Consider the following 15,141-nt stretch of genomic DNA (forward strand, 5'->3'; position numbering starts at 1 on the left):
TCCCTTGGGTCTGATGTTATTCCGATCGCCTGTTGTGTATCTTCTGATTCATATTTATTCGCTAAGAAAACATCAAGTCCTTGCCACACACATGGTTTTCTGAGGATGTTCAGCCTGAAAGAGACAGTGTAAATGGGATTCAGCTGACAATGGTGGCAGTCTGTGAATTTTCCATGTGCCCACTTGTTCCTCTAGCTGTGGGAATACCTTTCTTTTTCCATTCATCGCCCTCCCTAGCCGCCTTACTCATCTCCTCTCTGAACACTCTGTTCCGCCCTTTCTGCCCCCTCCCTGCAGAGCTGTCTTTGGCCTTCTGTTTGCTCTTTGCCAGCTCTTTCCCAACCCCTTCCCTTTACTACCTCCTGTGGGATGCTCTAGGGGCAGGGAATCCTGGCATGAGGAGCTCTAGGGATGCTGCGGGCAGAATTTATGGGCAAAGCTGAATCAAGCGATCCCTGCAATTAGCTGAAATCATTATTCCTAGAACTGCATTTATTTGCTTTAGAAACAGAAGGCTTCATCTGCTGTGCATTTGCCCCCACATGCTGTGCTGTGCCCCACCACCCCGGTTCCTGCTCCCGCTCAGTGTGCACATGGGTTTCCAGGCTCGCCCTGCCAAAGCAGGATTCCTGAAGCTGAATAAAAAATGTGGAAGGCTTTCAAACCCAAAGATTGTTGAGCTGTCCCTCTAACCAAATGGCAGTTCAGGCTGTGTTCCCTATAAAGTCTCTAGTATAACATTTAACTCAGTAATGACGACTAGAAACTCTTTGCAATTATCTTAAACTGCCAGAGATGTCTTAATGTGCCTCAGATTCTGTGTTGGCAGGCTGCTGAGTTAAGTGCCATCCGTCTTTCAGAGAATGTTAAAATTCAGCCCAGTATAAAAAGGAAACAATCCCACAGGACATACTTGCCCCATGAGTCCCACCACCGTTTGTGGCCACACAGACACATCTCTGCATTCTGAAGTCTTTTGTCTCCCTCTGTGTAGGGTGAGAGCTCTGTGCAAGCAGCACATGTGAGCAGACCATCACCCACTGCACCTGGCCATGCCTTGTAGCATGGTTTATGGTTTATTTATCACCCTTTAGATGTGTCCAGGTCTCTAAAAGCAAGGATGTAAAGAATCAGCAAGACCCAAACAGCCTTTAAATTCTCCTAGTGCTAGGGCCGTGGGGTGTGAGCTTCCAGAAGAAGGCTCCAGTGCACCATAGTGGCAGCAAATTATGTCCTCTGCCTTGGTTTTTGCACCTACACACCCTAAAGTTGGTGCTTTGTTGCTTTTTCTTATGCTAATGTATACGGGTTTCTTTTATTTGCTTTATTCCCTCTCTGAGTATGTGTGCCTGCAGTGGGTGGAGGGGGAAAAGGGGCAGTGAGAGCATCGTATAAATCCAGTTCTGCTCTATTAAGATTCATTCTGCTACGACAATGGCTTTGTCTATTGAAAAGCTCTGCGAAAGCCTTGCCTAATGATCTGTTAGCTGGGGAAAGGTTAAATTCCTGGAAGATTTTCTGTGTTCGATGAAGAAAAAACGGTGCAATTATCCAGAATTCAAAGTGAGTTTTAGCCAGCTGTTAATAATACTGCGATTCTTCATGTTCTCATTATTCAGAAGTAATGTGGCCATCCCTAGTCATGGCAGTAAAATATTTATAGCAAATTTCTTTGGGCCCTGTTTGTACTTATGAAGGGCTGGACACTGCTCAGGGGCTTCACAATATGCTTTGTGCTGTGGTTTAGTGACCCATGGCAGAGCTCTTTCCACCTCGATGCTGATTGCAATGGAGACATCAGATGGGCACAGTGGGTGGGCAGCTGGTGCCAGCTGGGCATTGGGTCTGTTAGGGTCTTCTGTTGGGGTTGGTGGTTCCCTTCTGCATCATCCCATGGTGGTTTCCAGCTTGGAAAGTCGTGTCAGAGCACGAAATGCACGTGGCATCTCTGTATGCAGGCGAACAGAAACAGAGTAAGTGTCGTGGGGAAAATAGAATTTCACAGTGGCAGGGCCTGTGCTGGGGTGAACAGACAGCTTGTTTCCTCCGGTCGATGCATGGAAAATCAATTCCCAGCCCTCTAAGGAGATTCCTAAAGAGAAACAAAATCTCTCCTGTAGCATTTAAGAACTGCGGCTGTTTTGCACTGGTGAAAAGATTTCATTTTTATCAGGGGAGCTGCAGGTGACACCTTTCTGCTGTCTCTCTGTTGTCATGGGGTTGTCTATCTTATCCCCTTCACAGAAATGTCATTTCAAGCACAGCTTTTTGCCCGGGGGTCTGAAGTAAATGAGTATTAAGTAACTGTATCTGTCTCTAATCCACTAAGCATCCAGAAAACCAGCTAATGTGCCTGAGCCAGTGGGATGAATGCATTAGGTTAATCTAACTCGGCTACTTTTCACTTAAACAACCAGAAGCATTACAAAAAGAAAAAAAGAAAAAGGCTGTAGGAGGATTAGCAATTTCTTTTCCACATTTTTCCTTTCGTCTTCCCGGGCCTTTGCTGCAATCTAATAAACAACTCAGCTGAGTTCTGTGAGCCTCCTAATGTGCTGCATTAAAAATAAGTTTACTCTCCTCAGACCTCAGGGGCAGCTCCAGGTTTGCTGTGGCTCTCAGGGACCAGGACACGTCACAGTGCTTCTCGTGCCACCTGTGTGTGTTGTGGCACAGCATGCTGTGTCTCTGTACTGTCCCCTTCAGCTCCATTGGCCATGGAGGTGCACAGCATCACCTTAATGCCCTAGCAGCTCTGATGTACGGACTGTGCTCTTCTTTACTGGCAAAGTGTAAGAAGATTCAGGGCAGGCTGCCTACACCCTTTGGGTTTCTTCCTTGGAACATCAGATTACCAATAACGGTTTTCAATGTGCGCATTTCCTCTTGCAGCCCAGTCCAGGTCACGGTCACCTCACTTGCCAGAGAGAACCTGATATGCAATCATGTCAAAAGCCTTAAAAATCATCAAGGTATAAGACCTATGGTGCAATTGTTCTGTCAGGTGAAGCATGGCTTGTTCTTGACACATTCCTGTGATTGCTGATCATCTCCTTATACCATGTGAGTGCTGCCAAGCAGCATGGTTGCTTGCTCAAGCTGTTTCCAGGACTCACTGCTCCATAGTTCCCAGCCTGCATTCAGCCTCCCCACCCCCGGGGCTCCATTGCTGTCAGCACTCTGGGAAGGCTGGGGACAAGGACAGGACCCAGAGCCAATGATGACCCCAAGACCCAAGAGTAATACCCATGGTGCTGACATAATGTACAGGAGGTGACCCTGAGCCAGTGGTTCTTTCTGCAGCTCCTCTCCTCCCCAGCACTATACCAGAAGTAGTGCCAGGTGGGATGGGCTCAGAAGAGGCTGATATTTCCTTGCCAGGAGCAGATGAAAAGAGACATTATAAAGCCTCTTGTTTCTGGTAATGCTGTCCCTAGCTTCAACACAGCTGTGGAGAGTGTCCAAGTTCCATGCTGGAAGGAGTTTAGCCCTTGTCTGGAATCCTATCTCAGTTTCAAAGGTGAGGTGCACTTCTGCAGTTACAGATGTCACAGGGATGGCACCTGACCCCAGTTCATCCACACAGGAGCTGAGGTCTGATGGACAGCAGGATCATTTGAACCTCCCTGGAACTGGCTTTCATTTGAATTACAAGCTGTGTTTTGTTTCTTCCCAGCCAGGTCTCTAGACAAACTCTATAACTTTGCTGACTGCTCTGGCCTTCACCTGATCTTTGCATTGAATGCTCTGCGCAGAAATCCCAATAACTCCTGGAACAGCTCCAATGCACTCAGCCTGCTGAAGTACAGTGCCAGCAAGAAATACAACATCTCCTGGGAGCTGGGCAATGGTGAGTGTGGGAACGGGGAGACCTGGGAATGCTGAGCAATGTTCTCTTTAGGAAGAGTATATCTGTGAGTCCCAGGACACTATGGATGTAAGTTCAGAGGGATTTGATTGCTCCTGCTGTGGGGTAGCATGGCTGGTCCTGGGGAGGGCAGAGCAGCAGCTGCATGGACCTGCACAGAAGATTCAGTGCTGAGGGAAACAGGCAGCCCCTGGACACAGGAGGGTAATGCAAGGTGCAGGTCCTCACCCAGCCCATAGCCAAAGGGGTTCGCTCTAGAGGAGAAGCCCCACAGCCTCTGTACAACTGGCAAAGGAGAGTGGTCATGGCCCACATCCACTGCTCAGCAGTTCTGTGCTGCTGACTGATCTGAGGAGCTGTGTGACAGCCTTGCCCATATGTTCTTATTTTCCCAGAGCCCAATAACTACCGGACCTTGATTGGCCGCTCAGTGAATGGCAGCCAGCTGGGAAAGGACTACATCCAGCTGAGGAGCCTGCTGCAGCTCATCCGCACCTATTCCAGAGCAAACCTCTATGGGCCAAACATTGGGAGGCCCAGGAAGAATGTCATGGCTCTCTTGGAAGGGTAAGTGATGCTGTTTCATTTGGGCTGTGCCAACTGCCATTCCCCAAGCACTTCCAGCATTTCCCAGTTGCTGGAAGACTGAGGTGCTCTCCCTGCTGGGATGCAGGGATGCAGTTAGAGGCTGCTGCACAGCTGTAGGTTTTGGGGGAAGGAGGTGGGTCCTGGCACCACTTTGTTCTTCCTATTAGGTAGCTGCATCTGCTTGTGCTTTCGCCATCCGTGCCCTTCTTTACCACTGCTCCATCTTGGTCAGTTCAAGCATTACAGCACAGAGGATAATGTATGGCACAGAGCCACTGTCAAAGCATTTTTGCTTATGATTGCTCATGCTGATTCTGACCAAGTTACACAGTTTTTCTCCATGCGGCACAGGGATTCAGATACCTTTCACCAGCAGAGTTCATGACCTCTCTGGGAAATGCCCTTTTCTACCCTTCCTGCTGTCCCTCGAGGAAGGTTTTGCCAGTCACACCGCACCTGGCACCATTCAGTGCTGTGATGCTGTTCCACCAATACATCCCACGGTCACACCCCTGTGACTTCCATTGATTATACTGGCCCTCTGGCTTTAGCTTCTTGGTTTCTTTTTCATATCTTTAGGTAAAAATGGTACTCAGGAATGGACAGTGATGTTGAGGTAGGTCTGCTGGTGTATTCTTAATCTGATGGATAGGAGAACCGACAGGTCTGGAGTTTGGGGAGGCTGAAGAGAGGAGCATGGGAAAGGAATGGTGACAGTGAGGGACTTGGACAGCTGGAGGTGACATTGGCCAGCTACAGGAACCAAGGAGGTGTGGAAGCCTGCTGGCAGCAGGAATTGGGACCATGGGGGCTCAAAGACCATCCAGCAGAGGGAAAACTCCCTGCAGGACTGTAAACAGAAACTCCAGCACAGAGGGCTGGACAGGGGGAGGTGTGGAAGGGACTCTGTTGGGAGCAAAGCTGGGTCTCACATTCATTAACATCTGCATGAATGATCTGGCAGAAACAATAAACAGCACACTGATGGAGTCCCCGGCGAGGCAAGTAGGGAGCAAGGGCCAGATTCTCAGCTCTGCTGCAGCAGCACACAGAGCCCATAAAGCTGGTGGACCCACCTGTGAGGCCAGCATCCCTAACACTGCTGGCAGCCAGGGAGCAGCCCCTTCTGGGCGCCATGGCTGCACCCGTGCTAATGCCAGGTGGGCATTGCTGCCCCAGGGCTCACTCAGCACAGTGAGAGCAGCTCAGGGAGCTGCAATGTGCTGTAGTAGCCATGAGCAGCAGGAATTCTATTAGCACCAGGCAGCAGCTGAGAAAGGGAAACAAGAGGAATGGGAGCCAAGGAGCTCTCAGACAAGGGGAAGTCCTGATGCCGTGTTTGTCCTCTGTATGTTGCTGCAGGGTCCTGGGGAAGGAGATGGCAGAGCAGTATGGTTGGGGGTCTCTTGGCTCCAGAGCCACATGTTGGCTGATAGGTGACCCAGGAGTGGGCCTGTAGTGTACAGTGCAGTAGGAAGAGTGGTGGAAATCCATATTTGAAAGAAAGGGAATTGGGTATGTAGAGTGGTGGCTGCTCTCCAGACCACCAGGCTGATCAGAAAGAGCTGCAAGGGGCATTTTGGGAGGTGCTTTCAATGGCAAGCCCTTTGCCCACCTTATTGGAGCACCGTGAGTGGCCTGTGCAGTGCTTGCAGGGGACGAAGGCTGCAGAGCAGATCAAGCGTGTGCAGTCCATGGTTCTGATATATGAGAGCTACAAAGTTTTGCTTTCATTTAAAACAATGTGATGAAAGGCAGAAGTCAAGCTGGTTGGAAGAGATACTAAATTGGAGGTCATGGTGTGGCCATTAAGGCTGGAGAGGAGAGATGAGACAGCCTAGCACAGAAGGCAGGATGGCTGACTTAGTCTGGGAGGAAAGAAGTCCATATTGCACAGAGAGCACAAGTGAATTTTGGTAAGATAAATGTTGGAAATGAGCTGAAGAAGGAAAGGAGAGCTCAGAGAGAGCAGGGAATGACTTTCAACAGAAGAAAACAGAAGCTGACATGAGGCGCTCTCCAGGGAAAGCCCCCTGAGTTGTCTGAGTGGGGAGATGCTCAGAGAAAAGCTTCTCAGTGCAAAGCATTATGTAAAATCACAATTCCCAGTTGTGTGTCCTGTGTTCCAAACACTGAAGTCTACTCTTGAACTGTTATTTCTAGCAACCACGCTGAGCTTATTCTTTGTGTCTAAACCTTGTCCTGCAGTGATGGAGGCATCAGCATGAACAGTGCCTTGCTCTCTGCACCAAGCTTTGCCTTTCTCAGTGATGACAACACACCATTCACTGCAGGGGTGCAAGTATTTTGCACGGGGAAATGGCACAGAGAGTGTGAGTGCCACCTGGGGCTGCCCTACAGAGCAGACCACTGCCACAGGGATGGGCTCTGCAATCCCTGCTGCACAGGAGGCAACAAATGGGGAATGGGGAAATGTGAGTGCGCAGGTGCAAGAGGGAATTTCTCCAGACACGACTCACAGTTGAGTTTGATGAGGTGTTAATTAGACTATTCATGCAGCCTGAGCTGTCAGAGAGCAGGCCACCTTAGCTACCTACTGCGTCTGTGGGTACAGGAATCCCAGGACTGCTCAGAGTTTGCCTGGGGGGAAAAAAGGTTTAAAAAATAAAAAATAAAATAAAATAAAAGTGGGATTCTAAGGAGTTAACAAAGATTTAACAACGATTTTAACAGTAGATTAGGAATCAGACATGAGGTCAATGCATCACCAAATCACATATTCAGCACTGGAAGAGAAGTAGCATGAGGGAAAGCTATTAGGATGCTAACATGTGTTATGGCTCATGCTGTCAGTACAAAACCTAATAATCTTTTGCCCAGGTGGTCCCAAGGACTGTTGGCATCAAGGGTGGCAGAAGGTGGCTCGGTGTCCTGATCCCATGGAGTCTGCTGGTCCCAAGAGCCAACTCTCATTGCCGTATCCCCTGTGGGGGTGGCATGGGCTGAACCAGGATAATGCATGGGTCCAGAGCAAGAATTCTGTGGAAAAAATGAAGCCATGAGACAAGTAACTAATGATGCAAAGGGAAGGATACTGCAGCATAAACTCAAATTCACGTACCATTAAGCTTGTGGATGTGCATTCATAAATATGTTGAAATACATTCATGAATACAATGAAACAGGAGGTGAAGAATGCGATGAGGCATTTTGCAGCTGCCCATCTATTACTCTTTCAGGGGGAAGGAGTTAAGACAGTCTTTCTAACTGAAACCGGATCTGAATGGCTGGAAAGCTGCAATCACCATCACCTGTACAGGGAGAACAAAGAGAGTAAGAAAATAGGCAGATGAGATGATAGCGCTGTATGGGTACATGGTGTGCCTTCATCCTGATCGCTATCTACAATCTCAGTCATTTCATCTCAGAAAAGATGTAACAGAACCAGGAACGTTACAGAGATGTGCAGAGGTATGTGATGCCTTCCACGTGAGCAGAGATGAAGTAGGCTGCTCTAGCTGGAGCCACAGGATGGATGATGACCCCGTTTGACTTATAAGAAAGGTGGAGAGGCAGAAAAGTCCATACAGATAGGAGTGTGCTGTCCTGCAGGGCCTGGCCATGGCCCCAGCTTTTCAGAGCCAGCTCTTCTGGTAGCCAAGCCATGGCACAGTTGGCTTGCTTAGTTCTCCAGGGCATACAAGATGGAACAACCCATGGTTGTGAAATCCAGCTCTGGGTGTCAGACAGTGCTAAGCCACTGGGAGGCTGTGAGGTGGTCATTTGTCTCCCTTCTGCAGCTGCGTTCTTTGCTACGAGATGGCTTTTTAATTTATTTTTTATTTCAAGGTTGACAATCAGCAATTACTTTCATGGGAAAGAGATTTCCAAATGCAGATGGCTCTTTAATGTATCAGGAATAAGCCTAGGAAGTTCCAGTGGCTGGAAGCTGAAGATAGACACATTCAGATGAGAAATAACATATTTGGAAGCTAATTAGCCATGGGAGCAATTTGCATAAGGTTGCAGTGGGTGCTCCATGACTGGTGGGGATTGAATCAGGACAGGAGATGTATTCTCTCCCACCCAGAGGTTCTGCCCCATCAGATCCTGAGGATGTGTGGAGGTTTCTGCCATGTGGAAGCCCAGCAAGAGATGTCGCAGTGGCTGGCGCTGCCACTCGAATTATGGGATTTTGCCCTAAGCAGGCTGAGCTTGTCCCGCGGCTCCTAGGGGTGACTCAGTGCATGTACACCTCAGAGTTCAGCCGTGCTCGCAGAGCCCAGCGTTAGGAAATGGCAGATTTACTGCACCAGCATGGAGCATCTGCACGGCACATGTGCAGGGATCTGATCCATGCCGGAAGCCTCTGGTTTGCTCTGCCTGCGTGGTGCTGCACATGTGCACATCGCACAGCCCAGGAAATCCCAGACAGACGTGTGCCAGCGCTGGTCAGACTGCAGATCTGCATGGTTCTTCACTGGCCTCAAAATCCAGGGTTTGAGCAGCACAGGTGCTACAGGAATAAAGGGATTAATAACATCTGCATTCCTAAGCTGTGGATATTTGAGTACCTGTGCACCGCTGGGTCTCCACCTGCACTAGGCTTTCATCTCTGGCTCTTGCAGTACCACTTGTTGGCTATTGATCTGATCCAGGTTCCCAGAGCCTGAGTTATCCAGTGTGCTCCATGCACAGCTTCATTATCAAGACTCGAAGATTTAACAGGAAAATCTCCATTTAAAGACAGAAAGAGAAATAGACACAGAAAGCAAAATCGAGTGGTTATGCATCTTTAATAGAAAAATTTGAAAACGGGTAGAACTAGTCAATGTATTTCACTCTCATGGGGACAGAACAGGAAAACTAAGAGGTCTGTTAGTTTCCTAAGGAGACAGAGCAGACAGAGGCACTGCTTCTGCCACTCCAAAGATGCTGGAGGTTGTGGTGTTTTGCATTCAGTCCCTGCACAAAGACTGGGGTATGCTGGCAGCGATACTGCAGGCACGGTGCAAGCAGTGAGTTCTGCAGAGGAGCATCCCCAGCAGGTGCCCGCTGTGGCTGTGTGTGCAGCACCATTGAGCCAGGTGCCCTGCATGAGTGGTGCAGTGTGCTTCTTGCTCTGTCCTGCTGCCCTGTATGGTCAGGGAGGAGCTGGACCCAAAGCCACTGCTCTGCTGCCCGTCATAGGGACACAAAGTGCAGCTGGAGAGCGAGCCTGGGAACTGACAGCCACTGCACTGCTGGGCAGCAGGAGCGGGAACGCATCAGTGCTATTACAGCACGTTATTGTTTTTCCATTTCTAATTGTGTCTCTTCCCTCCTGTCCGCAGGGATTTATTACCTCTGCCTTTGCCAGTGTCCTCTTATGCTTCACAGGGTCCAGATGCCCTTTCGTCCCAGTCTATAATTGACTATCGTCATTAATTTAAAGTTAGAATGATTGTTTCCGAGCTATATTTAGGCTGAAGTTTGCTGCTCTTTTTTTTCAGACCTGATTAGAGGTTTGTGTGCTGCAAAGCTTTGCTGGCTGCTCCTTCCTCCTTTGCCAGCTGGCCTGATCAAACATCCCATCTCTCCCCACAAGCCTTCTCCTTCTTCTTCCACCCTTGGTTGCAGGCCAGATGGGGGCAGTTGGAGCTGCAGGTGATGCAGCTTCCTTCCTTGGGCAGCAAGTATATCAGTGCACTCCTGTGTTCCTGGATCTTTGTCACCAAAGAGCATCATTGTGTTCTCTTGACCAAACCAGTGTTTCCTATAGCCTGCATACATTCACTTCAAAAGTGACTGTCTCTGGTATCCTGTGATGTAGGCCGTTTTAGGATTTCCCCTTGCTTATGAACACCTGTGACAAGTTTGGACTTACATGATTTCTTCCTCTGTTTCCTGCAGGTTCATGAAAGTGGCTGGCAGCACAGTGGATGCTGTTACCTGGCAACAGTAGGTATTCACCATTCCTCCTGCTTTCCTACACTAATTGCAGTGATCTGACAGTGTCTGGAGCAAAATGAATGGGCTGGCTGGGTGTGGAAGGGGACAAATAGTAGGAGCCACCTCTGCTGTCCTTGTCCTTTAAATAGGCAGCAAACAGAAGTGGGCACGTTTCACCTCTGATGCTTGCAGCTGAGGCAAAGGCTAAAAACATGCCTGCCCACTGGAAACCAAGCCCCATGATATTTACTCATGGCCCAAAGCTAGGCTGATGGCATACACCTTTGGAAGCAGAAGTTAGGGTGAGACCTCCCTGCGTCCCAAAAGACTGCATTTGCCTTGAGCAGAGGAGCTGGGATCTCAGGTCCTGGCTGAGCTTGCAACCTTAACTTGAGCTTAGCACTGGACCTTCAAGAGAGCTTAGGCTACTTTGCTGGAGTGGAACATGCCATCTCATCCCCTCCCATTCAGAGTATTCCATCATGTGACAGCGCTGCTGGTTCCCTCCTGGCACTTGAAGTGTAATGGACAGGTTATGGGGGCATTTGTTCCCCTCCTTCAGATCACAGTTCCTCTTGTAAAGCCCACCTAGAGACCTACACTTAAAAAAGAGCTCAGTGGTTTTTAAGACATGAGGTTTTCCTGCAAGTAAGCCCAGGGATTCTGTGTCACTGTGTTAACCTTGGAGCCTCCTGCAGAAGCAACTGTCTGAATCTGAGAGTGGTTTATGGCAGCAGCCTCAGCTGGTACCCAGCAGGTCCCATTCCTGGGGAGCCATGTGCCTTGCCATACTGCTCTGCTACCTGGCTCCTGGGGCTTCCTTGAGGCAGCAGCTCAGTGCAAGCAGGGCAGTGGGGTAGCAGAGCGTTTGGAGTGGGATTTGTGTTACTTACAGACTCACGCTGTGCAATGATGATCTATGCCTCAGCTGGGAGTTTGCTTTTCATGATTACACGATGTGCTGATCGCATTTACTTAGCCCAGGAATTCGCTTGCTGAAACAGGGCTTGATGGCTGGGCCAAGCCCTTGGATCCACTGCAAGAAGAAGTAGCCAGCCTTTGTGCAGGGAGCTGTGGCTCAGAGACCCTTCCCTCTGGGACCAGGTGCTGCAGGCAGGTGGGGGCACAGCTCCCTGCATGTGGGCAGTGTGGCTGGGATTCCACTTGCTGAGCACTTCCCACTTAGGTAAAGGAGCAGCTGCTCCCCCTGCCTGGGCTTCCAGCTTGGGAGGGTCTCAATTATCTGCTTTTGAAAGGACTGACAATAGCCACAGCTCCAGCCTGGGCTTCTGTACTGTTTATGAGTGAATGTCAAAACAGTGTCTCATCCTTCTGCTCCAAACAGCAAAACAAAACAAAACAAGCTCCTTTGTATCCAAGAAGAAAATTATTAGCAGGAAACCAAACTGCTGTCGAACTGCAAGTGTGAGCCTTTCTGTTCCAAACCCTGACGTTCTCCAGGGATACTGGTTATAAATTTGTCAAATCTGTTACTCCTTTGAAAAGGTTGCACTCTACCCAGAAGGGGAATTGAGAAGGGAATACATTGCAGGGATCCCTGTCCTCTGTGAAAACTCACAACCATTCCTTCTTCTCTGAAATACATCTGAGAAGTGACACTGGGTGTAAATAAGCAGCCTTGATGATCTTTCTTAGTATGGTTTCACTTACATATGTAACTCAGCATGTGTGCCTCCCTCTTCAGAAGTAATGTGTTGCTGGAGAGGGATGTGTGAATGGCTCAGAAATGTTCAGGGAATTTCCACTAGCAGAGGGTGTGGCAAGTAGGACTGACAGTGGCTCTGAGAGTTTTGGCATTCCTTGTGTAATTTAGTTTATGGTTTGGGTATGAGTGAATGCTCAGCTTACTGCGGACCCCCTCAGTCTTTGGATGTGGGTTTCCACAGCTCAGAACCCTTCCCACAACCACATCTCTTGGCTCAGCTCCAAAGCTTGGTGTGCTGCACACAGTGAAGATTCATCTCCCTAACCTGCGGCCATGCCCTGGGCCCCTTCCTGTGTGTCACTGTATGGCTGGTTTTCCACCTGAAGTGCTGTGCAGAACTCCAGGTTTTAATGGGCAAATCCTTGTACAAGGCTGTCTTTGCAGCTCATGAATCCGTTTACTTGCAAGGCAAGTGAATGTTTGCATCTTCAAAGCCATGGGCATCTATCCCTTCAAGTCTTTGGAGAACATGATGCTACCTTCCATTATGGAAAGTCACTCATTCCATGTGGCAAACTGGGGGTGCCATGCACACAGACACATATGGCATCCTTCTTAAAGTGCTTTGCTGGGCTGAGTTTGGATGACATCTCTCTGGCCTTGGCATATGGGATAGTGGCAGGGCACAGGGCTGCCTGTATCAGCAGAGATGTCTCCATTTGGTGGCAGTTGGTGCAATGCTGGCAGTGAGGCCAGACCCATTCACACCCCCAGCAGGCTGGTGCCCTAATTCCTAGCAGACTCTCCCCATAGCAGCAGGCAACAAAGTAGATCCGGAAATTCCTGAGCTTTGGGAAGTGGGCTTTAATGTAATTAACTGCAACAGAAGAAGAGGTCAGATAATAGGGGCAAAGGTTCCTCTTTAAAATGAAAGGGAGGTAAATGAAACCAGCTGCCCAGGAGCCAGTGCACTGCCTTCATTAAACTCAGTGCGATGCTCACGGTCCTGTGCAGCAAGTTGTGGATCTTTCCAGAGAAGTGTGACACAGGCAGTGTGAGCCCAGAGGTACAGGACTGAGGTGTGCTGGGGTGACAGCAGTCACCTGGGGCAGCAGTCTGGTCAGGTGGCCTCCTGTGCTGTGGGAACCCATGTGCCCTGTGCCCACATGGCCTTTGGTGACAACCCTGGTGCCACACCATAGCCAGCACCCAGCCACCAGCCCATGTTGGTGCTGCTCAGCCTGGCTGGGGAAGCTCCAGCCCATCTCTCTGGCTTCAGATCACAGTTCTTGTGCAGCTGATGCCATTTTCCCTCTTAACCACTTATGGGTGTTGAATGTACCTCTTTGTGTCTGAGAATAGATCTCTCCCAGCCATAGAGAAATCGTGGAATTGCCTTCAGGCTGTGCTTAAATACCCAAAGCCAAGGTGCTTCCTCCTTGCTGCCTGGGGTATGAGCTATCAGCAAGATGCCCTGAGACTGAAGCAGCAGATTTATTCACCCCTGTGCCATCCCCTGTTTCTCCCGATTGTTAGTGCAGGTGTGAAGTGACCCTGGTGGTGGCTGTGCTCCAGGGCTGCTTCTGGTTAGAGCAGAGATCTTGTCCTCTGCCATGGGCTGAGGTCTTTACCTCCATCTTCTCCCACCTCATACAACTTTCCTTTTATGGCACTGAAGCCAGTTTTCAGCCCAGGTGATGGTGGTTGTTGGTTCTTTTTTTTTTTTGCCAAAGCAGTCCAAAAAATCATTTCTGTTCAGTTCTTAAGTGCTGTACTAAAATCCAAACATCTGCCATCCCCAGAGTCTGCTGCTTTGTAATTTTGTCTTAAAAAGTAATCTCTGTAAACCCCTTCACCGCCTGCTGCTCACAGACCCGCTGTCCTTGCAGCAGCCAGCAGTTCTGTGTTGTATAAGGGCTGATTTGAACAACGTCGAACACTTCCCAAGTCCCCCTTCCCGAGAAACTTTTTGCCCTTAACACCTTACTGTCAGCACAGGTGTGCCAAAATGCCTCTTTCCTATTTCCCTCTGTTACAAAGGGTTGGAGTGAATCCAGAGTCTGACTGGCATGATGCTGAATTTTTGGGGGACAAAGCTGTAACTTCACACCTGGGAGAGGATTTGCAGAGGAGACCCTTCATGTTCAGGGCATCCGCAAGTTTGAGTCTGTAATTCGTCTCTGTTCTGGGCCAGGCAGTGCTGGCTGCTTGCCTTCCCCCGCAGCCCTGCACAGCTCCAAGCACGCTTACCCCGTTACCTGATCAGTGAGTTGGAGCAGCAAGAAGCTAAAATCCTCTCTGAGCGTTCATGCATGTTGCACGTGTTCTGCGTGTCCTGGCCAAGGCTGATACAAGCTGCAGCATCCTTTGGGGAGGATCCTGCCCTTGTGTGCACCTCTGTACCCATGTGGGGAGGCCCCACAGCTGCTGGCTGCTCACTTTGCTAACAGCATCCCTGCAAGGAGACGTCACTGCTGCCTTTCTCCTCTGCTAGGCTCAATCTCAGAGAGACAACAGCTCTCAGCAATGGGCTGCCAAGTGCTCATGGGGCCTTGCTGTGGATGAGATGCTTGTCATAGAGAAACCACACCTGTAAAGGAGCTGATACTTCTGGGAAGTTGAATCTGCCTTTTTTCACACCCCAGGGCAACAAGTGGAGCATGCAATCCCTGGTACATACATATCTGTCTGCAACAGCATCCTTCCAATTCCACGTGTTACCAAAAAGCCCTGTTGCACTCTTCTTATCCACATCTCCATGTTTCAAGTACTGAGGGAGCCTCTTTCCCTGCCATTTTTCCAGCACCAGTGCCAAATGTTGTAGGGTATCTCTCAGAACCCCAAGTGCTGCAGCCTAGCATGCCTGGGAAGGACCCAAGGGGACAGATGTAGACGCTATAGGATTTGTGCTCCCATCCTGAGACCTCCTGCCTCTCTGCATTGCCTCACCTCTGGCTGCTGTGTGAAGGGTGCCAGCACTTATCACTCCTTCAGGACAAGATGTTTGGGACGAACTCCAATTCAGGATGTTTGCACCCCAAAGATGGATTGCTTCACCTTATGTCCTGGAACCAGGAGCCAGCACTCAGGCATTTCAAAGCCTTCCTCCCACACCTGGATGCAGATG

The 15,141-nt window shown here is 49.5% G+C and overlaps 1 protein-coding gene across 19 annotated transcripts in view; it reads left to right on the top strand.

Moving 5' to 3' along the window:
- The window catches only part of HPSE2 (heparanase 2 (inactive)), an 84,805-nt gene that overhangs the window by 57,960 nt on the left and 11,704 nt on the right, over positions 1-15,141 (top strand). For 16 of the 19 annotated variants that reach the window (XM_032445574.2, XM_032445573.2, XM_032445572.2 and 13 more), the window contains 3 exons: positions 3,677-3,850; positions 4,264-4,435; positions 10,310-10,357. In XM_032445574.2, the coding sequence (XP_032301465.2) occupies positions 3,677-3,850; positions 4,264-4,435; positions 10,310-10,357 (394 nt within the window). Of the gene's footprint in view, positions 1-3,676; positions 3,851-4,263; positions 4,436-10,309; positions 10,362-15,141 lie in introns of all 19 variants that reach the window. The other 3 variants (XM_032445576.2, XM_085554596.1, XM_085554599.1) reach the window with 2 other exon arrangements.

The sequence above is a fragment of the Coturnix japonica genome, chromosome 8, assembly GCF_054131305.1.
Source record: "Coturnix japonica strain WE chromosome 8, WE-NBRP24, whole genome shotgun sequence".
Lineage (NCBI taxonomy): Eukaryota > Metazoa > Chordata > Aves > Galliformes > Phasianidae > Coturnix > Coturnix japonica.